Here is a 26,343-nt window from a genome sequence, read left to right as displayed (position 1 = left end):
TTATTGTGCTGAATATGTACTTAAAAATTTTGCTTATTTTAATGCAGTCTGTTCATGAAATTTTGGCATTTTAGTATCTTAATGTTATGAGCACATAAAATTGATTACGATCATAACACATTGTATAAAATACAGAATAATATCAATTTGAGAACAAATTAGAGTGCTAAGAAAAGTTAATTCAGTTCAACTTAAGTTCGTTACAAAACTGCAAAATAATGATTCATGCTATTTTACTCGTTAGTCTTTCTATTTAATGCAACGTTAAATGTCTAAGGAACATTTTGAATTAATTTTAAAAAATCACTTGAAATTTAAACTAGAAGTACGATTTTTTTAAATTTTAGAAAATTTTTGAATTTCACATTGTGTTCAACACCGTGTGATGGATTTTTTGCCGAGAGTAGTTTTAATACGCGTAGTTGATTTTATATGTATAAACAAAGTAAACGGTTTACCTCTATCTGGAATGCTAATACTGTATATCTCTTATCGAAAAACATGGATGCACATGGATTTCATCGAAAAATAGGCGAGGAGAAACAGTTTGGTTACTTTGTAGTGCTATGCGCGTTCTTCGGGAAGTAGGGGAGAGTTGGATAAAACGGGATAGTCGGACAAAACGGGATACGTCGCCTAGGGACCAGACTATTGTAGCTATCTAGTGGACAACGACAGAAACGTGTTATTCGACCGTGATTATATTATTCTCGGTGCGTCCCGCCTCGAGATCACTATTTGATAGAAAACTCAGAACTTTTTTACTCTGTTTTCTTGCCATTTTCTACATTTACGCGGGTTGTTTTTTTACATTGTACTGCCTACATATATGGGAATAATATTCCGGTAAGTATTAAATTTGATTAGCCATTTATTTACCAATATTTTTATGTGCAGTCTATTCAATTTTCTTTTCACATTTAAGCAGCAGCCATGTTTGTTTCAAAAAGTGTCGGAGTCGGACAAAACGGTACACTTGTGAGTTGGATAAAACGGGATAGAGTTTTTTATGTCCCGTTTTATCCACCTATTTATTTGTAGAATTATTACATTTTAAAATAGCCATATATTAATGTAGGCCTGGGCTTTTTAAACAACTTATTTATATTAGCTATATATATTTTTGAAAAATTTAGTGTCTTAATATAGTAATGCAAAATTTGTTTATTAACGTTCATTATTAAGCATTTTATTTTCGACTCTAGGATTTCACATCTTTCTTTTAAACTAATTGTAATGCATTTCTCTGATGAAGACTTGAGCTTTTTTATATATAAACAATATTATTTATATATTTGCACTATTTATAATTTTAGATTCATATATATGCAAAAAATTAAACATTGTAAACCCTATCCCGTTTTATCCAACCCAGGTATGCTAAAACGGGATATGTAAGAGTTTGGAAATTAATTCTTTTTTCTATTTTACAGTCATTAAAATTAGTTTAAAATATGTTTTTTGTGTGCTTCAAAAAATGTTGTAGCTACAAAAAAAATAATGTATGGTTTTCCTTAACAGATATTCTGTAGTAAATAAAAACAATAATGGTATCCCGTTTTATCCAACTCTCCCCTACCTATTACAGAAGAAAATCGTCCTGCAGTAGTATCTTTTCCTTTTGGACACAAACTGAATCTCTAAGTTAAGAATTCGCTTTTAACTTAAATCCAGAAACTAAACATACAAATGAATTGATAGGAAAGGAACAAATTAAAAATATTTGGCTTTAATTTCTTTGTAAATTAAAATATTATACTTTTTATTATCATATTTATGACTCATATTTCTAGAGCATTATTTAAGCACTTATATTTGCCAGTAAGTAGGTCATATTAGGAACCTGACAGTACAGAAAAATTTAGGACGTTGAAAATTATCTTTTGGAAGCTTTATAATCTTCGTCACTGCTTATTTAAAAAAATTTACATTACGTTTCTCCGATTTTGCCTTGAAGTAATTACTTGTATAAGTATTGTTGTATAGGGCCACTTTTACTTAAGAATTAATAAAAAACTGAGCATGCTTGTGAAATTAGAAATTTTAAAACCTTCATTTATTTATTAGTAGTAACCACACCCCGATTGTTTCAGTATTTTTAGAATTTCACGAGCATTCGCATGGGTTGTAACCGAATTATCACCTTTTGCTATATAGGGTCAAAGTTTATTTTTTTGACCTCAGGTTAGAGATTTTCTTTAAGTATTGAGGATATAGGCTTAAACATTGTAGAGTAGCTATAAAGAAATTTGGATAAATAGGTTCTGTTTAAATTTAACGGATTTCTGTATTTATTAGAAATTAAGAGACCTTACTTCTGCAGAGATTGGCTCCGTTAAGTAAGCATGTGAATAAAAAAAAAAACACTACATTACAAAAATATAAGATCAAAAATATGACTTTAATAGAAATTTATTTTGACTGAAAAGGAATAAAAATTAAACGGGACAAAGGTTACGAATTTCAAAATTAAATTCCTCATTAACTCGTAAAAATGGTAATAACTCAATGATTTTATTTCCTTAAAGTTAAAATAAATGATAAAATGTAAAAATTTAAAACGAAAAGCAGCAATTTATGCTTCGGTGTGCAGTATATTTAAGTACTATTTAATTAATATATCTATAGATAAAAAATACTTGATTTGTGATAACTGAAGTATGTAATGAGAGTTTATTTTAAAACTTATGAATTCACAATAATTAAGAAACTTATGCTAACGACTTTATATGTGGATAAATTTTAGAGCTTATTTTAAATAAAAGGAGAAATTGAAATTATTGTAATCTAAATTCTTTTAAAACTGTTACTACTTCATAATATTGTAATTATCTTTTAACAGAATAGAACTATTTTGATGGTCTTAAATATTTTAGACTAGAAAATTACTAAAATTAGCTTTAAAAAATTCCTTTGCACGCTAAGATTGTTCAAGATTTAAGTTTGGTTTTAAGTTATAAATTAAATATTTTCAATGAATGCAAAGTTACAGTATTGAAAATTCCCAGTCGTATTGAAAATTCCCCAAATTCAATATTATCCTTATTTTACCTAATAAACAGATCCTCAGATTTAAAATTTGGTTTAACTAGCTCAGATGCTCGTTTGCTATATTGAATTAAAAGTTTTAATTTTTAAATCTCTTATATTACGGGCAGATTTTAAATGTGTAATTGTTCTCAACAATGCAAAATAAAGCACTAATTTGTTACGAACTACATTAGAACTATCTAAAACCACGAAAAATAAATTTAAATAACCAAATTCTAAAGTAAAATCGGAAGGCGCGAATTATTGGGAATTTGTTGAACAATCATTAAAATTATCTTTTAGAAACTAAATTGGACTATATGGGAAAAATAGTTAATTAGTTACCCGAAACTATTACATGCTAACATTTATAAAACATAAAATATTTGTAATTAGAAAAACTTTAATTATGAAAATAAAATATTCAAAAATGATTCTTTCAAAAAACTAATGGACATTTGAAACACTAAATTTATATCTACAAGAAAGAAATTTTGTTACATACGGATTTTTTATACACACGAAAATTAAAAATTCCTAAATTTGACGTAGAAATATATATACATTGCAAAATTTCGAATTTAGTGTTTATTGCTGCACAAATTGTATTTGCAATAAATATTTCAAAGTAAGAATTTATAGAGAAAAGTTTATTTTCTGGAATTGAACGCAAGATGAAATTCCCGGGCTACTTCGTCCCATGTTTTATTCCATTTATAAAAAATTACCAGAATTTTTCCTTCGCAAAATTTAAAATTAAAACGCTTAGACTTTTCCTTAAAAGTGATTACATTAAATTAGAATTATTGAATTCTGTATCACCAAAAAGGAATTAATTTCCTCTCAGACCTCTGAAAATTTTTTTGTTGCCGAAATTTTTTTTGTTTTAAGAAAACAGATGACGTGGTGTTTAGTATCCTATGCAATGTTTAATTATGGGCTGAATCTAAGTTATATGGGTTGTTTTATTTATATTTGCGCGCAATCATCCTTAGAAACCAAGCAATAAGTAAAATTACACTTTAAACTAAGCATGAAAACAGATAATTATTCAAATGCATCTTTTAATAAATAAATTTCAAAGATAAGAGTTCATTGAAAAGGAATTTGGATATAGAGCCTTTCATTGTTAAGAGTAACATGACGCGCAATTTGAATAATGCACTTTATTCTGTTTTAAATTACTATACTATTCAAGTGAGTGTAAAGTATTTTTTCACGAATATTAACTTTTTTAACAACGAAAAATATTTAATGAACATGATCATAGAGTGTTTGCTTCGAAAAAGAGTGACAAATATACAACCCAGTTTATTACTTAGTTGAACTGTATGCCCCCGAGACTATAAAGTTAAAGGTATTTTTACACTGTGTAGAAGGAATAGAATCTAGAGCTCTCTTAAACTTCAGTTAACACAAACGGTATTTTGTCTTTTTTTTTAAAAAAAAAAACTACAATGTCTATATACGTTTTATTTTCGTTCATTATAATTCATACGTAGGAGATTTTTACAGATTCTTTGCAAAATAAATTTTTTAGCAAATTTTTTTGTATAATAATGCTTAAACAGATAAAATACTTCAATAATTAGCGTGTGAAAGCAGTCGCAAAGTGATCTGTAGATAAGAATATAACATGTTTATTAGTGAAAGTGTTTTTCTTCTAAAAGACTTGAAAATTTGCACCGACTCTTATAGTATTAAAAACTAATCAAGTAACTAAAACTTCAAAGTTAAAAACTTCCTGAAATATTTGGTTTAATAGAAATTTCAATAGGAAACCAAAATCATTTGCTAACACACAATTATATTTTTTGAGGCTAGACAATATTGATATATACTTAAGCAAACAAATTTAAATAATAATGCCTGAAAAAATTTTGCGTACAGACTCATAAAAGTATGTCAATGCTCGGTTTTTTATTAAAATTTATTAGGTTTCATTGTAAATTATTTCTGTCATATAAGAAAGTATTAAAATCTATTATGATATTCAAATTTATACAAAACAAGGTGACTATTCCGTAACAAACCATATGACATCCGACACTATCGATGTAAAATTAAAGATTTGGTATATTTACCATATTATTGATTATCCCGAGAACGTAGAATTTACATATAATTTACTGCATTGCTTTGAAAAGTAACTTTTAGTTCTCATATATCTATCGCAGTTTTGAAACACGGTAAATTTGTTCAATTTGAAGAAGTTGTAATTTTTTTAAAAATAAAATTGTGAGGGATTTAGAATTTTAAAATATATGAAGATTTGTTGAATACATTAAAAGTTCTCAAGTATTACATTCTATCAATGCTGCTTCGAATTTACCAATAGCGATAAACAAAATACGCGTAGCGTGTAATACCAGAATTAAAATCTCAACCTCTAAATTTCTAATCGTATAAAAATTTCAATAGAAACCAAGGGATCAAAATATAAGTTTTCTAATTGCTCATAAATATCCTAATAATTTTCTCTCGCAATAATCTGTTCTCAAATTATATTTTAAAATAAATTTAATTAAAATACTTTGAAAAAACTAAGTTGTAACAAAACTGCATTTAAATAAACTTTAAAAAGAGCGGCTAACGTCAAAGCTAGAAAATTTTAGAATTTTGACCTAAGTTTTAACACAAAACAGCAAGAAAAATTTTAAATATAGCATGATAAAAAGTTACGTAGTTGCATAAATCATACATATCTAACAATGTTTATCTAACATTTTTAACAAAACATTTAACTTTGAGAGAGTATTTAATAACCTATAGATATATAAAAATGGGAGTGTCTTGGAACAATGCTGGAAGGATAAAATTCTCTTACTGATAGGAACTGCTCTCAATCCAGTCTTTAATGCGTGGCTCTCCCAGTCAATAAATCTACTCTTTAATGCGTGGATCTCCCAGTCAATAAATCCAGTCCTTAATGCGTGGATCTCCCAGTCAATAAATTCAGTCTTTAATGCGTGGCTCTCTCAGCCAATAAATCCAGTCTTTAATGCATGGATCTCCCAGTCAATAAATCCAGTCTTTAATGCGTGGATCTCCCAGTCAATAAATCCAGTCCTTAATGCGTGGATCTCCCAGTCAATAAATCCAGTCTTTAATGCGTGGATCTCGGATCTCCCAGTCAATAAATCCAGTCTTTAATGCGTGGATCTCCCAGTCAATAAATCCAGTCCTTAATGCGTGGATCTCCCAGTCAATAAATCCAGTCTTTAATGCGTGGATCTCCCAGTCAATAAATTCAGTCTTTAATGCGTGGATCTCCCAGTCAATAAATTCAGTCTTTAATGCGTGGATCTCCCAGTCAATAAATTCAGTCTTTTATGCGTGGATCTCCCAGTCAATAAATCCAGTCCTTACTGCGTGGATCTCTCAGTCAATAAATCCAGTCCTTAATGCGTGGATCTCCCAGTCAATAAATCCAGTCCTTAATGCGTGGATCTCCCAGTCAATAAATCCAGTCTTTAATGCGTGGCACTCCCAGTCAATAAATCCAGTCTTTAATGCGCGACTCCCAGTCCATCCAGTCTTTAATGCGTGGATCTCCCAGTCCATCCAGTCTTTAATGCGTGGATCTCCCAGTCCATCCAGTCTTTAATGCGTGGATCTCCCAGTCCATCCAGTCTTTAATGCGTGGATCTCCCAGTCAATCTAGTCTTTAATGCGCGACTCCCAGTCCATCCAGTCTTTAATGCGTGGATCTCCCAGTCAATAAATCCAGTCTTTATTCGTGGCTCTAATTACTGTAGATGCAATTGCCAATTAACCTATAATGACACAGAAATATTTAGAATTTTAAATTTCATATAAATTTAAAAATATTCATTTACGATAAAGCAAAATTACTAATTATTCAGACTTAAAATTTAACTAAAATTTTGCATTTAAAATATACAATCTCATATACGACATGTTTTTACAAAAATTAATTTGCACTTAACTTGAGAAATTAATACAAGATAAACGAAAACTTTGCACAAGTGTAATTTAACAATTTATCGATTAAACTACTTTGTTGATCTGTTGAAATTTTTACTGATTTTTAACTTTTTTCAATCTTTTCATTTTTTACGCACAATCGCATTAATCAATGTGTGTTCGACAGTGAATACGCATTTATTTTTACGAGTGTAAGTTCACGGGAAAATATTTATTTCAAATATTTTGTTTATGAGCGTTACTTACATTATTGAATTAAAAATGAAGTTGGTTTGTAATGTTTAGGCCATTTATTTAAGAACATTTAAAACAATGCTTACCAAACTTCATTAATTATCGTTTGGCATTCCGTGAGAAAAACAGAATATGAATTTAATTAAATTCAGTTTGTGATCAAATGGTTGAAAATATTACAATTTCTAGGTAACGGCTTTTATTAACCAAAAACATAATCAATCACTAGTTTTATTAAAACTGTAACTCATGGAACAAAAATTACAGTAAATTTTAGATAAATTTAGGTCGCTTAATATTTCCTATCTAATTTTTAAAAATTAACACACCACAATTTCTTTAAAATTCAAAAATAGTAATTTTTTAATAAAAGAAAATTATAAAACAAATTTTATTCTGCACTACTAAAAATTCTATAAAGCTACAAAGTTAAACTTACCAAATATAGCTGAAGCTGCCGTAGCTAAAATTACTAAAATTTAGAAGGTTAATTCGTAACAGCGTATTGAGATGACAATACTCAGTTAGCTAAACTTTTGAACTAAGAGCACACTACGAGGTGGCTGGAGAGCTTAAATAGATTTTCATCCCATGGTCACAGTTATATTACTTGTGTTGGTCATTATTAGCGAAAGGTAATTCAGAAGCTATGCAGTCGTTCAGAATTCGAATCGTAGCATAAAATATTGTATAACAAACGTTGCTTGAGAATTTGGATATTTGCATTGAAGTTGCCATCAGAGTATTATTCTTTTGCCAAATGTTCCGAAGTATAAAGACAGCAAGTTCAATTTTCCTTCTGATCTACTTATTTAAATTGTTCAACTTGTATTCCAATTTATAGAAGTAACAAGAAGATGTACTCTCGTTACTACTTTAATCCTACCATCAAAAGTAATTTTACAAGAATTAATAAACTGCCTAAAGTCATTCTTAATAACTTAGATTTATATAATGAAAAGTCGTATCGCATTAAAGTTTAAATTCTGGGACTGGAAAAGTCTGAAAGCTGAAGCACCAAACTACAATAAAGATGATCACATGTTTATAATCCAAATTCACCCAATAAGTACAACGAATATTTATAAGTAGTACATGACTGTTTAATTGTAAGACATAGAAACACAACATGACACTGCGGTGTAATTTTTTATATTTCGAAATAAAGTTTTTATGCAGATCACTCGGTTACTTGCATATTTGTAAGTGCTGGAATTCGGTTGAAACTTCGGGGCTCGATCCTGCGACCTTCTCCACCGTGATGCAGAAGGAACTAAGGCTCAAGATCAATTTGACAACTGTGAGCTTAGTACCAAAAAAGTGTAGTTTACAAATGCGTCTGATTTGTCTTCGTATCATAAAAGAGGAAAATGCCCAGATGCTAAGACATCATTTAATTCCTGTATTAAGAAGTTAATGAAATGTTTCAAGTCTTACTTAAATTAAAATATTCCCTGGAATTTTTTACATATTCAAAGCAGAATTTTTTTTTATTTTTAGAATAACTATTTTATTAGCCATAGAATTTAGTGACTTTGCTGTTGGGTGACAAACTGAAATTGTTGGTAGATTTACACCCCTGACTTGCTAAATCATGTCAACACTCAAAAACGGTAGGTAGGTATTTTATTTACGTCGACACTAGAGCTGCACGATGGGCTATTGGCGACGTTCTGGGAAACATCCCTGAGAATAAACCGAAGGCAGGCCTCGCAATTTTTATGCTCTGCAGAGGGGATGGCTGCCCTACATTGGTAGCCCGCCGACCTGCTCGTGAATTCGAGCACTTCACGATAAAACAATTTAACGAGGACCAGTACCGCACATACCCGGCTTATCAATGTGGTCATCCACTCTCTAAATGACCGCAGTCAGTGATGCTTGACTTAGGTGTTCTACTGGTAGCCATGTCTTTGCGATCAGTAAACTGCGGGATCGCTAAAAAACGAAAATAGTGTACTTACAAGGACTAAATTAAGTATAAAGGTTCTGCTTAAAACAGGTCAGATGGATTATCAGCATAATTCAAAGTCGATTTTCGTCGGTATAAATAACAATGGACAGCTGACAAATGTTAAGTTGCCTAACCAATATTACTAACCTTATTGCTGAAAAACTTTGAGGAAAAAAAGTCCTCAAATTCTAAAAATTATCAATTACCTTTTCTCCCCGATCAGCGTCTTTTTATATTTTAAAAGTTTCGTGGTATCAATTGCAATCTATCGTCAAGTGTTTGTTGAAAACAGAAAAACAAATCGAGATAGCAAAAATACGGAATTCTTCCTAAAATTTAAATTAATGATCATAATTTTGTTGCTGCTGTTGTAGTTCATTTACGACGCACTAGAGCTGCGCAATGGGCTATTGGCGACGGTCTGAGAAACATCCCCGAGGATGATCCGAAGCTTTGGCCAAGATCTGAAAACATGCCTTCACTATTTTGATCCTTTACAGAGGGGATGATTCTCCTGCTTCGGTAGCCCGATAATCTGCACACGAAGTCGAGCACTTTACGGTTAGAACATTTTAATGAGTACCCATACCGCACCCCTTTGGTTCCTACGTAGATTGATCCAAATGGTCACCCACTTGCACACTGACCACAGTAAGTGATGCTTGAATTCGGTGGTCTGCTGGGGAGCACAGTCTTAACGATCAGTCCACTGCGGAACATTCAATTAATCAAAAACGCTTTTAAGTATTGTAAATATAACTTAGTTTAATTTAGACATAATTTTGGATGTGTTCACTTAGAAACTCCCCTACTTTCCTTTATACGTCCCCCCTTTTTTTAGGCAAAAGTGTTGTTTTGTGGGGTAGAATTAAATTTCTTCTAAACAGACAAGTGAGGTATGTTTGTGTTTTGTACGCTGAATTAAACGAGAATAATCCCCAAGGGATCCTACCAATACTTAAGAAGTTATAAGAGTTTCATATACGAAAAGTACAAATTTGTACTAGTACCTATTACATGTGAGATGCTGTTTCCATCTATTTTTTCACGGTGAATCGAATACACAAGTCGTTAGAATAGTACAAAAGTTGCAAGACTCTTCGTATATAAAAATCTGAATGCGCAAGACTAGATTGCTAAACTAATAGTTCAGAAGTTATGAGGATTTCCTTCATAATCAATGCAATTCAAAAATAGACACGGTTCCCAGCAGATCACCGAAGTCAAGCATCACTGGCTACGGTCAGTGTGCGGGTGGGTGACCACTTGGATCAGTCTGCGTAGGGACCGAGGGTGTTCGGTATTGGTTCTTGTCAAACTGTGCTACCGTAAAGTGCTCGACTTCGCGCGCAGGTCGTCGGGCTACCGAAGCAGGGGTGCCACCCCCTCTGCGGAGGATCAAAATTGTGATGGCATGTCTTCGGATCATCCTCAGGGATGTTTCCCAGACCGTCGCCAATAGCCCATTGTGCAGCTCTAGTGCGACGTAAATGAACAAAACAAACAAACATAATGACCAACACAAGTAATAACCCTTCAAAGAATTAATTTAAAAATTTTGATTTCCATCAGATCCTCGGCAAGAAGCCTTAAATTTGACGGTGACATAAATTTATTAATTTTTTTCTTCAATTTACTTATTTCAGAAAAAGATTTTATATTCGTAATCATGTTTTTAATTACATTTAAGGAACATCAAAAATTTTTAAGTGCTTAGGGCCTCTTAGGTTCTTAATCCGGCCCTGAGAATATAGCTCATAATAATAGAATAAAAAATATTGCACATTCCACTTTAGAAATTACATTATTTTTTCCGAAAAGTTTTTTCTTTTGAAGTTGGCGCTTTTGTTACTTTAAATTAGTAACATATATATTTATTATTATTAAAAGTATCTTGCAGAGAGATACTAATGCTGGAGGCTAGAGAGATTTGTCGCAGAAAGCCCGAAAAAATTGTGCCACTGGGTTTCTTCCTATTACAATTGTGAGAAACTTTTAATCTGTCTTGACTGCTGTAAATATTTCATTTATAATTTTTATTTAAAAGGTGTTTCTCTAAATTTTCCTCTTTTGTTTCATTCATATCTTCCATTAATTAAGATTTTTATTTATTTATTTTTTGATGTAAAAATATCAATAAACTTAAAGAGCAGACATTTTTGAGAAGAATTCTGATTCACTGTAGATCCGTAAAAGGAATGTCATAACTAACAGAAATACAGTTAGAGTTATTTTATAATTTTTATTTCAAAACTTATAATATACAACTTCTCAAGTTGGAAAGCATGAATATCTATCTCAAATAAAAACAAGCTCTACAGTGCAAAAAAGAAAATTTCCAAACATTAAAGCAAAACATCATGAATCATACACAAGATCAAAACTAATTCTGAGTCGTTTTTTTTTTTTTTTTTTAAATCAAAAACGTGTTCAGTTCCTAAACACCCAAAAATTAGCACTCAAAAGTTGGATTCAAAAGTCAAATCTTACAAGTGCTAATTTGTTCAGACAATCTACATTGCAACAGTGCCGGATAGGACTGGGCTATAAATCGATATATCGGGACATATCGATTTAACGCCTGTATCGGCAGGCCGATACAGGCGTTGATACAGGCATAAAATTATACGAGGCATAAAATTATATCGTTATATTGAAACGGCCTTGATTGATGAGCGGTAGAATCAGAATCAGTTTTGAGAACATATATCGTGATCTCACATGTTCGTTTCCGCACCTCTTAGTTTTTTTTTCTGCTTTGTCGCGACTTTATATCGTTTCTTATAGATAGATTATTTTCAGTGGGACTGACTTTGTGATCGCCGTCGTTCTGAACGTAATCTGTTATTGAAAAGAATATATAAGGAAGTGTTTCTTAATTAATTAGGTAAATTTTTTTTTAAACAAAACTTTCTTTTTTATTTTTAAATGTGAAAATTAATTTTGATAATACATGTTTAAGTATTATTTTACATTATTGAATTTATTACAAACGGAAATCTAATTTAATGTGCCCATAAAGAATTAAATTAAGAAGTAATTAAATTTGTTAGGCTATTTTTTACTTTATTTTAATTTATCAAAAACTTTTTGGATAAAATAATAACTTTAACTGCAATTACTGATCAATTACTGATTTTAAATTTATAAATCTTTAGTTGTTTTCATTTTTATAAATAAAATTATAACAAAACTTATTTTTCCTCTTTTGGATTTGGACATAAGTCAATCAACTTTGTTTATTCATAAAAATTAGTAATGTTTGCTATTGCGACTTCTTTTTTTAAAATCATTTAGCACTTCGTTTTCTTAAAGAGTATAATCGTGTTTTTTAATTTTCTTTCAATATTGTCAGTTGAATATATTATCGAATATCAGAATTCTTCTGTTTTTATTTTTAAGAAATTAAACCTTACTTTGTTTTTTCGTTCAGACTTCGGTAATTATTCAATTTAACTTCATTATTTATGTGAAATAATAACGATAAAAAATTGTGTTTTTTTTTAAAGTGTTCTTTTTTTTTGTTTAATTCATTTAGCATTTTGTTTTAAGTATACAAATAATTTTTAACGAACTTATTTTTTAAATTTTCTTTCTATATTGTTAGGTAAATATATTGATAAATTTCAATTTTATTTATTATTTTATTATTTATTTTTAAACTAAGAAATCTTTCGTTATTTGCGCGATCATTTTTAGAAAATATAACATTAATATCTTTCTTAAGCAAAACATATACATCAAATTCATAAATTGATTTAAATCAATCTGAGTATGAAGTTTTGATAGAAATCCGACTTTCTGCACCTTACAATTAAATGAATTTCAAAAATACTATATCGCGATACATCGCTATATCGCGATGCAAAACTGACCATGCATCACGATGTAAAATTTCTTATATCGCCCAGTCCTAGTGCCGGATTAAGCGTACGTGGGGCCCTAGGCCATTCGAATTTTTGAGGCCCTTAGATTAAATTCTTTTTCCTCGTATATTTTTTATTTATTCCAATATGAAAATATTTATATATCTTTTCATTTAAGAAAGCAAATTTAAAATAAAAATAGATAATAATAAATTAAATTTTACTTTATTTTGTTAAATTAGAACTAAAAATTAATTATAACGTATATAATTAAAATTGACTTTTTTTTTTAAAAATCATTGTTTTTCTTAATTTTTTAAAATTTATTTTAAAAAAATAAATTTCAAGGGGGCCCCAAGCCATGGCCTAGTCTAATATAATGGGCAATCCGGCTCTGCATTGCAATAACAACTGTGAAATATTAAAAATCTGTAACATTAAAAGGGTAAGGGAAGTAATAAATTGTAATAATAGTATCAAAAATATTAAATTAGAATTATTATTTTCAAAATCAAATAATAATCAAAATTAATTTTTGTTGCAAATTCTGAATAATAATTATGCTTTAAGTTAAATGTTATGAATTGTTCCAATTTTATTATTTACTAAGCCTTAATGATCTTGCAAATCATTTATTTTTGGTTGTCTTAAAAAATTTTAGTGGTGCTCAGCAGTCTTAGTCACGCAGACCCTGGGCTACATTACCTATAGGAAGGTAAAATTATTAATTTTATAGATTTTAAATTTGTTCGAAAAGATAAAATTAAAATCTGATGTGCATTTAAACCTCGCTTTTAAATATAAAATCAAGAAAAGGAAAGGAAGTAATTAGTTTCACATTTGGAAATTAAACGTAAAAAATTCGTTTCAATGTTAAATTGTAGATGTCGCCACTACCTACACATTCTTTTCTGCGCAAACTCTTTAAGAATATCAACAAAACTTTTAATCTTTCTCGATTGCTGTGAATATTTTATTCGCAATTTTTATTTGAAAGGAGTTCCTCTAAATTTCCAGCGCTTGTTTCGTTCATATCTTCTTTTAATTTAGCTCTTTAATTGAATAGTTATTTTTAAACTTTGTGGAACTTAAACCTGGCAACAATCAGGACAACCTGCGCCACCTGTTTGATGATCTCTTCCCGGGATTGCGCTTGCGCTGATCTTCCCTATCTGTGAACACCATCCCTTCTCTCAAGGAAAAGAAGGAAGGAATGTAAGGTAGGCATCATGTCGCGGAAAAAGAGAAGATATACGAAGTCAAAGGGAAAAGGTAAGAATATTAATACATTTTTAAGAAGATAATCTGTACGGCAAAATCCACATTTATCAATCATCCTGTTTACTTTTACTGTTTATAAAAGTCGAACTATTCTCTGTTTAATCTTTTATCTTCTCTTCCAAACAAGTGTTGCGAAACCTGGTACGCGATCTATTGATGCGAGACCAGTTGAGATAAAAGCTGCATTTTCATTTATATAATTTTTCCGAAGCTTCTTTTGATCTACATTGTCGTTTGAATTGATCTACACGTTTAGTTACCATACTTTTTTTGTTTGAGATTACTGCTTGTTTTATATATTTCCTATGTTTTGACTTAAGTGGGTGGTGATTTTGAATCTCATTCAGGAAACGGATATTGTAATTAAGTAGGTAGTCTTACGATTGATGGAAGACAGCTGAAAAATATGTACGACTCTAAAATATCGGTTGTCATCTTGTTAAGGGAGTTTAGTGTTTTGAAGTATTTGTTTTGAACACAATTTTAACGGTACTCTATCTTCACTAGTGTCTTTCCTTCGTAAAGTTAAGAAACATTATGCTAGTTAAACATCGCATAAAATTACAAAATAAATGAGACATTTTTAGAGGATTTTAACAATAATAATCAAAGTATTTTAATAGAATTTTGAAACTTTGATTTAAATCATTTAAGTGCGGATAAGAGAATTTGTTTTGCTTTTCAAAAGAATTGGAGTAATTGAATACAAACAAACTCAAATAACATTTTAATGCTTACTGAATTCTAAATTCAGGATCTTCAATATATTTTTACTATTCCTTAAGATAAATAATTCATGCGGGTTATTATTTTTATAATTCCAAATCGGTATTTCATTTCAGTTACTGCTCCTTTATATAAGAAGTGTAATTTTTAAAATAAAATATGCAACTTTTTGTCAACTTTTATGTCTTGGAAATTAATTGTTTTAAAAATTTCAACTGTTGCCGATTTGAGAGTGTGTAGGGGACATTTCCTAAGAACTGCTGCGGAAAATGTCAAGAAGAACAAAGAGCAGGGTTGGAATGTTTTAAAAATCTAGTTAAAAAAATCGTTGATTTTTTAAATCACAATTTTATCTAAAAAAGTATTATTTATACAATACTCCATTTACTTAAGGCTTTGATAATAAACCATTGATATCAAATCTCATTGATAATAAATGTTTTATTCTTAGAATCAGGGCCGAATTAAGGGTCCCTAGATTAAATATTTTTCTCATATATTTTTTATTTATTCAAATATAAAAGTATTTATACATCTTTTCATTTAAGAAAGCATATTTAAAATAAAAATAAATAATAATAAATTAAATTTTACTTTATTTTGTTAAATTAGAACTAAAAAAATTATTGTATTTTATTAATATATATTTGAAATTTATTATTTTTTTTTTTAAAAAATCATTGTTTTTCTTAATTTTTTAAAATTAATTTTAAATTTTTTTTTTTTTAAGGGGGGCCCAGGTCATGGCCTAATGAGTAATCCAGCCCTGCTTAGAATCAAGAATAAGATTAATAAATTAAGAAACGAAATCTATCTTTTTTTTTTTTTTAAGGTGCTGAAATGTAGATAAGAATAAATTTTTTTTATACATTGCATATCATTTTCTTATTTCAATGTGCCCATTGTGGTATGTAACATAATTTGCTGTTTTATTATCACTAAATATATTACAATTATACCCATTTGAATGTATATATATTAATTTCAGTACAAGTAAATTTAAAAATTATTGAATATCTACTTGTAAATAAAGACTTCTGCCAAGAATAACTTATTTTTAAAAATGTTTTCTGATCTAAATTAATTTACTTTTCGTTTGACAAGTTAGTTCTCTGTCGTTGCAATTTATTAATGTTTTTAGTTTGATAATAAAAAATAATAACTGACTTTATTCAATAATTAAATAGTAATATTAACCTTTTTATTATTAGCAGTATTGAGAATTTTAGTTGCAGTATTATTGATAAATAATATCAAGTGTTATTTATACATGTTGTCAGATTATTAAACGTGAAAAAAATTATAAAAAAAATTGTCTGAAATTTTGAAGAAAAACAACAATCTATGTTTAATATATACTTTGTGAAACGAAACATGATTTTTACTAACCATGAGAAAATTCTTTATTGTTTCGTTCAAAGCTGCTAAAACCATAAGCACGTTTCTGACTAAACTGAAAGATGCACATCTTATAAAAAGATAAAGTTTAGGGTAAGACTGGTATTGTAAATCTTTCAAATATCCTATAAAGAATCAGACTTCATTTGGTTAAAAAATTGCTGTTTTCCACCAGGTCAACGTGGGTTGTATTGTTTTTTTAAAAAATTTTTTTTTATTTCCAATGGCAGAAATTGACAAAATCTTAAGAAGAATATGCAAATGAACATAGATAAGAGAAAAAAGTCAATGACTCATTAGCAGATGCTTAGCACTCCAATATCTGTTCACTTCGAAGGCTGTTCGTATAGCCAAACATCCCATCAAGTGCTTCCTATGCATTGCTTCGAATTTCCTACAGAGTGGGCAATTCGAACTCGTAAAAATACAAATGTGTTGGAAGTGTTGCGCAAGACAGTCATGAACCACCTCGAGTCCAAATTCTGCCACAGCCTTTTCACGGGGTCTGCCCGAAATTCCCCGGTTTAAAATGCTCCTCCAACTAGGTTGTATTGTAATATGCCATGTTTTGTTTCTTTATTGTAATTTATGAAGACTTATTTTAAAGCTTTAATGTTAGATAATGTGAAACCTATGTGGCAGAATTTTTTTGAGCTATCTGCAACTACACTCTCTTCTTTCTGCAAAATACTTTTAATACTAATAAATATATATGTTACTAATTTAAAATAATAAATATGCTGTGTTTACAAAAAAAACAACCTATAATTTTCTTAATTGAACATGTAATAATTTTTTTTCTAATATTATGGGAGATATTCTCGCATTTTGTTGGGGGGAAAGCGAGAAAGATTATTTACTTCTTCACATTTTATAAATAATCATAAAAATTTTTTTATTTATTAAATATCATGAAATCCGTAGTAGTAATTGCCGAAAAAAATGTCTATGACGAAATCACGTAAATCAGACTCTTCAAAACATGTGTTTCTTTTCGAGATTAGATTGTTGTAATAAAAAATACGTAAAGAAAAAACTAGTTTGTATACATAAAACTAGTTTGTACTAATTTATGTTCCTTTCACTAAGACTTGTGTAATCTAGTAAAGATTTAAATAAATAAATCTAGTTAAGATTTAAATGCTTGATATTTTTAATCGATTTAGATGAAATTAAGAATCAATTAATTAATTTATTTATTTTTTGTAAAAGAAGATTTTTCACACTTTTATATAATGTGGTGATTCTATCATAAGGAATACAAAGTAATTATAGAATAACATTTTTTAAAGAGAAAAAATTCTACTATTTGCTATCTTTATACTGTGTTTATATAATATAATTATAATATTCTTAATATAATATATAGTATACTTAATATAATTTTATAATTATATTAAGTTTCTGGAATATTATGTTGCAATTGAGCACTCTTTATGTGTAATGAGCGAGTATATCTCTTTATTTAATTACTGTTTGCATTTTTTAAAATTTATTTTATAAATAAATATGGACAATAATATTTAAAAAAAATTAAGTATCTGACAGATAAAGGTACTTAAATATGTCCTGTGAGGCCATAAAATTTTTCCAAACTATTGATGCAAATTGTGCTAATTGGTCCTATTGTTAATTAGATTGCGTAAAGCATAAGTATTAAAATTTTAATTAGCTTCCTTCTGAGTATGGAAAGCTGGCTGAGTGTAAGCAATAACAAGGCTTAGCTTGTTATTGTTTACATTTAATCGAAAACTTGTGTATCACTCCGCTTATGGTGATGTGTGAACGGCCACCTAGTCCTTTTTTTAAAATAGGTCTTTGATTTCTGCACCTCTCTTTCTTAATTAATGATATTCACATTTATATTATAATATAATCAGGGGTCTGTGTAGAAGAAACGAACCCTTCACTAAATATCTCTTTATAAAGACGGACCCTCACAAGACATTTGAACTTAAACACGGATCCTTCGCAAAATAATTTATCTTTCAGTCGGACCCTTCACAAATTCGTTTATCTTCATTATTGTTTTGTTAATCGAATAAACCCTTCCCAGGGGGGGGAGACAAATATAAACAAACTCAGTTTTATCGTCGTCAGACGCTTCTATATTTATTCGTCTGAAATGAATATTCTGCGTACAGCAGTATAGGCTTAATACCAAATATTTGTATGTCGCACCTCTAATTTAGTAGCAGGAATTGCTGTTTATCCTTGAAAATTAAATTTTTTTAAAATATAATTTTACAGTGTTGAGTATAATCTTGTATCTATTTACAATTTAAAAACTCATTGAAATTTTTTTTTGCAATAACAGGGCTCTATTTGCACAAATTCACAAAAGCAGGACCCTGGTTGAAAGAATGTAACTAAACATTTATTTTTTATTTACAAATTAAGAATATTTTTTTCACAATTTTACAAAAACGGGACCTTTCACAAAATGTCTGGACAGACCCCTGATAATACTCTCCTTCGTTACTTGTTTTATAATTTTATCTCAAGATTTAGGTTATTTATATTGAGCACATTGTATAACTTTTAGTGTTAAAATGGTTTAACAATTTTTTTCTACAACTTAGTCTTCTGCCTGCTCCTCTTTCTTGCTTCAGTGACCTCTCCTTTATCTTTTTTTTTTCTTCCTTAAAAGTATAAATTTTTTTACTGAAAAAAAAAAAACGGAAGATCATTTTATTTATTAATTACTACTCCTTCTGTCCCAAATTAGTTACTACATTAGGGTTCATTCCCTGCTGGGTTGCTACATTTCAAATAGGTGGAGTTCCGAAGTAGACTGATCGTAAATATGCTGTTACCAGTAGAACACTGAAGTCAAACATCACTGGCTGCTGTCAGTAAGCGGGTGGGTGACCACTTTGTTTAACCTAAGTAGGGACCCTGGGTGCTCGGTATCCGTCCTCGTTGAACTATTCTACCATAAAGTGCTTGACTTCACGCAGATCGTCAGGCTTCCAAAGCAGTGGAGCCATTCCCTCTGCAGAGGATCAAACTTTCAATGGCATGTCTTCAGATAATCCTTAGGAATGTTTCCCAGACCGTCGGCAGTAGCCAATTGTGCAGCTCTTGTGTGACGTAAATAAAGTACCTACCTACTAAATAGGTGGAAACGTAATTTAGTTTTAGAATTATAGTGCTAATGAATACATGATTGGAAGACAGTTTTATGCGATTACTCGTGGAAGAGTTTTTACAAAATGGGGTGTAGCCGGAGAGATCGGGCCGACCCTGAATCTTTTGAACTAATTTGATACAGAATTAAGAAGGGAATGCTTTGTGAGTAAATGCTGTTGATGGATGGCATAGCACCCTGAATTCCCTGGAAAAAGTTCAAACAATCATCAATATTAATAATCAGTACAAAAGAATTCAAATTTAGAAAATTTTTGATAGTGTTAGGATACGTATTTGACAACATCTAATATCTCTTATTTTAAAAATTTTATGTATTCATTAAATTTGTTACTTTAGATATAAAATAAAGGTCTCAGGATAGATAAATAAATATTCTATAACAATAGATAAATAATTATTATTTAAAGCTGAAAAAGTGAAAAAGAAATCATTAAGAAACAACGCAATTGCCATAACTCTTGAACAAATTGGAATTTTTTTAGAAAAACCTCATCAGTAGGTTGCATTTCAGTTTGCAGTTTCACAGTCCAACTACTGATCATGTGGATTGATTGTTAGTTGCATCTTAATATGCATCTGCAGATCAGTACGCATGTTATTTTTAAGTTTGTTGTCAATTTTTGTACTAATATTACTTTTAAAATTGTTTTTTATTCCATTGTACTTTTTGTATATTTTCATGAGATTTTGCAAATATTCAAAACTTAAAGAAAAAGACCCAGCCAGCGTTGGTGTGTTTTTTTTTAAAAATTTTATTTATTTTTTCATGACAAAACTCAATTATTCCGGGATAAATGGGTTTTATATGTTTTTTTTTTTAGAGAAAGATTCACTTTTGCCAGAGACTAAGTCTGTTTTAAAAGAGTATATTCTACATTGACTATAATTTAATTAATAATTATGCGGGAATGAGCAACCAATATCTTTAATTTGCAGTCACATAACATTAATAAATAATTCTATGTTCTATATGTAATTCAATTTTTTTGTTGTAATTAACAAAATTCTTATCAAATAAAGTATGAGATGACAAAAACAAGATGCACAAATATTAAATAAAATACATTTTTGGTACTCGCAAAAATGTAAAATAGAAATTTTATCCCAAGTGTCATGACAATTTCATTAAGCTAAAAAATTTTAATATCAGAATGTTGGAATGTTTTTATTGGAATGTGACTAAAGATGACTGGAATTTGTTTTATTTCATATAATTTTTATATTAAAACTTACCTAGTTAAATTTATAAAACAATAAGTTAATAATTTTTAAGAACAATTTGGTTTGTTAATTGTGAAGAAATTTTGTTGGAAATAATAAAATGTGAAAACCCACTTGGGATGATAGGATATTTCAAATGTGCCCAATCTAAGAACCCCCCCCCCACTGAATTATTGTTATTTGTTACTTTTTTTAGCCGAGACCATCTTGGCTACCCCTGATTTTTCTACACGCTCTTATAATTTCAAATTTTCATGTTATATAGTTAATGCGCTGCTAAAAAAATGTAACATAAAACAGTACACCTGGCACTACCTCATCTCCTATAATTTTTTTTTTTTTTTTAATATATCAAGGTACATTTTAAATCAAGGATGGTATAACTTTTCAAATTAGTAATTTTAGTATTATTCAGAATGATCTATTAATATATTATCTATATTATCTAAGAGTCAGTTTGAATATTTATTCTTAATAGTATTTAGTTTCATTAATATGCTATTTGTAATTGTAAATTCAACATGCATTTTAATATTCAATGTATTTTTAATAGTGTGCATATTTAAAGTATGATTTACAATCAAGCAGTATTAATAAAATTTGATAATAATATTATAATGATTCTTTTTATAAAATTCGGTTTTGCTATACTCTTTCACATAAAATTTTTAAAAACTATGGTTATTTTATTAATTTTTATCTTGGATCTTAGTAGCATAATAAAATTTTGCTACATTTCCAACATTTATTTAAGAATTATTTTGTCTCGTTATAGATTATAAATTTGCAGAATTATTATAATATAATCATCTTAATAAAATTGTTAATTTGGGTATTTATTGCTTTAAATATATTCTATAAATGTAACTCCATTCTACCTATATTTCACTCTGAATCTATTGCCCTACCTATAACATTAACTACTAATCAGAAAATTAACCAAAAGTGTTTTTTTTTTTTTTAAATTGATTTTTATAAATTGAATTGTTGAATGTCTATTCATATCATTTAAGCATTTAATATTTATCTAAGTTATAAAATAGCTAATTACTGTATTTGAGGTAATATAATTAATACAAATCAGAGATTTACAAATGATGGTTTACCGCTTGATTATGAAACTAAAAAATTCTAAAGGAATAAATGACTGATGGTGCAAAGAAATGCAATTGTCATCAACATTCCTGGTTGTAACTGTGAAAGTTAAAGTTTGGCAAATTATTTCAGTTCTGAATGTTTTAAGTTTAAGATTAATAATAATAATAAAAAATAAAAAAAACTGCGTTGTTTAAATTATGATTTAAATGAGTGGTGTTTTAATTATTTGATTTAAATCTTGTAGTCTGAAACACCATTAGCAGATTATAAAAGTAGCTATTGAACAGAGAGCGTTCGCTTTCCTCAGGGAGTTTTGTGGATTTTTTATTTTTTCCATAATTTTCTCGAGTTTCTTTAGTACCGTCATGTGGGGCTACTTTGTGCAGGATTACGCAGTTTTTGCACTTTGACATGTAAAAACACTATGTTAATTCAAACTTTAGTAAAATTTATCGATATTATATTCATAACTGGACTCAGACGAGTGAATTTGATCAATATTGGCATTATTTGTATGTAATATTTACAAATAATAAGTCAAAACATACCTTGCACAAAGTAGCCCCCAAGTGGGGCTACTTTGTGCAGCGATAGGAATTCAGTTTAATAATCATGTTTTTAGTAAAATATTGATATAAAATTGTTAAAAAAGTTAATTGTTGACATTTTTAATAACAAAAACATCAAGATATATAACGATATTAGTTTGAAAATTATTTTCAGCGTTACAAAAAAAATTTTTTTTATAAAGAATTTTTTCTTAAAAAGAATGTTTATTTTAAAACATTTGAGTTTAAACAAAAGGAAACCATATACATTTTTGAACATTGAAGTGGATGAAATTTCAAAAATAATAATTATTGCACATTCATTAACATTTATAATATTGATAAATTTGAACATAACATGCTTGAATGAACATGACAGAACTTGCTCTTCAGTTTTTGTCAAAATCGCCTGATGTCCTATAAAATATATTTTTATGTGTTAAATCGTTTGATTAATTCCTTAGAAAAATCTTTGTAGTAGAAAAATAATAGTTTACCAGCACGTTTCACGTGTTTCTTGTGAATTTTATTAGAGATAGTATTTCTGTGGATTTTGTACTTCCGAGAAGCTTCTGCAATCGACATACCACCAGCAACTGCTTGCAAACATTGTTGCAGCTTTTCTAAAGTGTAATCACGGTAGTTTCTCGTTCCAGGTATTTTTTTTATAACGTCTGACCATTTTTCTGTCGGGAAAAAAAAAAACGAATGAAACTTTACAAAATAACCCCACAGTGCATTTTTTTTTCATTTTCCGTTTATTTGTTATTAATTTTCAAAATTTTTTAACGCTTGCATGATATAATTGTTTATTAATATATAAATAAAAAATTTTTTACTTACGACAATTGTTTTATCAACGAGTTTGCATTACACAGCTAAAGTTTCCACGCACACTTTTCGACGTCCGACGTTCTCGGAAAGTTGTTGACATTGGATAAACAAAACACACTTTGAGATTGTTTTAAAATTCGAAAAAATGTTTGTAGTGATAGAGGAGACTTCTATCTTCAAATTCCACACATTTTTAACGTGAAAAAACATAATACTGAATGGCAGCACTTGAAAAGTGCTAAATTTGAATTTGCACAAAGTAGCCCCACATGACGGTATTTTATTAAAGTAAAGTTGTCTGTAATTTCTCTTTTAATTAGTGTGAAGAGGGGAAAAAAGTAATTTCGTGTAAAGAAAAAAATTTGTAAAATACCAGTTCCTCATAATTTACAACTATGCAGATTAGAACCGGAACCGCCTTCCTAAAATTGATAGGTTTCTTTAGTAAATTCTTAGCCTTTTCAGCGAATATAGCGTGTCTCAAATAATATATAATTTAGGGTTGGTTTTAATGTAAGAATATGTTAGTGACTTTATATTTAAAATATAATAATTATATGTATTTATGTCAGCTGTATTACATGTTTGTGTGTGCCTGACTTTCCTGATTAAAAAAATATATATTGTCCTTATTTGTCATGTCTTTTTCTCCTGATATTTTTGAATTTTGTTTGTGTTCTGACCTGAACATACTATTTTCTACGAACACAAAGGAGAATTTTTAAAAATAAATAAATAAATAAAATAGATTTTTTAAAGATTCGAATTTTTGATCCGATAGTTTTATTTTAAATAACGTTACCGCAGAGTTTGATAGTTTGAACTCAAAAAACTAATAATGTGCATAACACAGACATATATCTTTACACGTGGAGCTCATTTTTTAAGAAACTTATAATTGTTTGAAATTTTAATATTTTTCTAGAATTTATTTTGTTTTCATTCATTCATTTTCTTTTGGAATTTTATTAAAATGAAACTTATTTAACAATTTTAAATTATCAAATTTTCATGGAGATAAATGACGCCATGCGAAATCACACGTTTATTTATATTTAGCAGCAGTAACAAATTTAGTAGATTTGAATTTTGTTAGGTTACACAAATTAATTCATCTCTTTCATTTGAATTATAAAAATGATTGATTCGAATTAACAATGCAGTAATTCTTGAACTCAATTACGAATTTTAATTAAATTTTGTTATGAGGGAATATTAGCTAATTCATATCGATTAATCTTTTTTTTTTTTTAATACAGCAATACTTTAAAAAGTTTTCTTTATAATTAATTGATCTTGAACTATTTTGAGTTGTTCAAAGCTCCATAAGAAATAATCTGTCTTTAAGTTTTTAAGTCTGAATTTAAGAATAGTAGGGGAGAGTGGGGTCAATTGTAACATTTTTTACTTAACTATTTTTAACTAACAAAAAATCCAATATATTATTAGTATTAATTGACAGACGAGTAAAGTAGACTATCCTCTACTAGAAAAAAAAACCTTATTTTAAATGTTATTATATCAGTTATTAACAATTTTTGGCAGTCGTGCACTTGTTACAATTGTCCCCACTTACGGGGTCAATTGTAACAGTTCATAAATTCAACTAAAACATAGTTAATTATACATATTATCATAGTTGTGATATATTTTTTTATTGATCAAAATAGTAGTGATATTTTAGGAGTCAAAATAATGATGAGCAGAGACCTAAAGGGTTAAACTTTAAGGGGTTAAAAATTTTAATTTATGCTGTGAAAGGTGACAAATGAAATAATGCACATGCAACATAATATAAATGATATAGGAAACTATTGGTGGTTCTTAAAGAGTTAAGTAATGGTTTGTAAACATAAAATTATTTATTTTCAGCTGTTACAATCGTCCCTTTACTTATTGTTACAGTTGTCCCCAAGTCGCCATTTCAGCTTCATTTGTTAAAAACAATGCTAGTTAATTAACAAAATTAATCTTTTTTTTTTCAAAATGTTAATTAAGGTGTCCACTTACATATTCGGTTAATAATTTTTATTTGTTTAAACAAAATTACTTTGTTGCAATATAATATTCTAATACCAAAAAAGCACTTACGTAGCGTGAAAATATCTTTTGTGATGTAACTCTTTCAAAAGTACATAAAAATGGTTGCCAGCAGGGGTGTACATGTAGATTTATTAAATACACCTTGTTCGCCACCTAGGAACCAAATCTAGAACCCGACATGAGAAATATTTGCTCTGTTACAATCGTACCCTGTTACAATTGACCCCACTCTCCCCTATAATTGATTGTTTTGCAAAAAAATTTGCTTTCATGTAAGTAGAGCAAATATTTTTTTTGGTTCGCCATTTTTAAATGTAGTTAGGTATACTCATGTGATTTTTTTTTGAAAAAGTTGTCTACTTTTTTATTTAGTCCAGTAGGAAGCCTACTCTGTATGTCTATATAAATAAAAGAAGAAAAAATCAGTGTAAATTTGTATAAAAATACAGTAGAACCTCGCTATAGTGAACGAAATGTACGCTCCCGTGCCTACTATACACATTATTATTTTTTGTGGATAGAGTGAAACAAAAAGAAAAAGAGAGAAAATTGGATATTATGAACTTTTTTTATCTTCATTTTTTGGTCATTTTGAAATTTCTAAATAAAAAAAATATATATATATATATATATATATATATATATATATATATATATATATATATATATATATATATATATATATATATATATATATATATATATATATATATATATATATATATATATATATATATATATATATATATATATATATACCAATTTTTAAAAACCACCTATTAAGTGGAATGTAGCCTTTCTTGTTTGCTTCTTCTATCTCAGTTTCCCATCCCTAAATAAAGGACATTCCTAAATTTTTTGTACGCAAGACGAAGAGGCATAAAAAAAATAAAAATTAACACATTTTTCGTTACTATATAGTGATTTTTAATCATTTTTGTATTCCTTTTTATGGGTAATTTATTTAAATAATGTGTCATAAAAGGGAGCAGTTCTGAGAAAATGAGTT

General features: G+C 28.7%; 1 protein-coding gene across 2 annotated transcripts in view; it reads left to right on the top strand.

Moving 5' to 3' along the window:
* The first annotated feature begins 14,146 nt into the window (after window positions 1-14,146).
* Window positions 14,147-26,343, top strand: part of LOC107457129 (uncharacterized) — a 63,322-nt gene continuing 51,125 nt past the window's right edge. Inside the window, exon 1 of one of the 2 annotated variants that reach the window (XM_016075206.4) lies at window positions 14,147-14,304. In XM_016075206.4, the coding sequence (XP_015930692.2) occupies window positions 14,262-14,304 (43 nt within the window). In that variant the 5' untranslated portion in view covers window positions 14,147-14,261. The remainder of the gene's footprint in view (window positions 14,305-26,343) is intronic. The other variant, XM_043053871.3, reaches the window with a different exon arrangement.

The sequence above is a fragment of the Parasteatoda tepidariorum genome, chromosome 9, assembly GCF_982258835.1.
Source record: "Parasteatoda tepidariorum strain Cologne lab strain chromosome 9, Ptep-v5.0, whole genome shotgun sequence".
NCBI classification, from domain to species: Eukaryota; Metazoa; Arthropoda; class Arachnida; order Araneae; family Theridiidae; genus Parasteatoda; species Parasteatoda tepidariorum.
The sequence above is the reverse complement of the archived record's forward strand: the minus strand, read 5'-3'. Positions and strand labels throughout refer to the sequence as shown.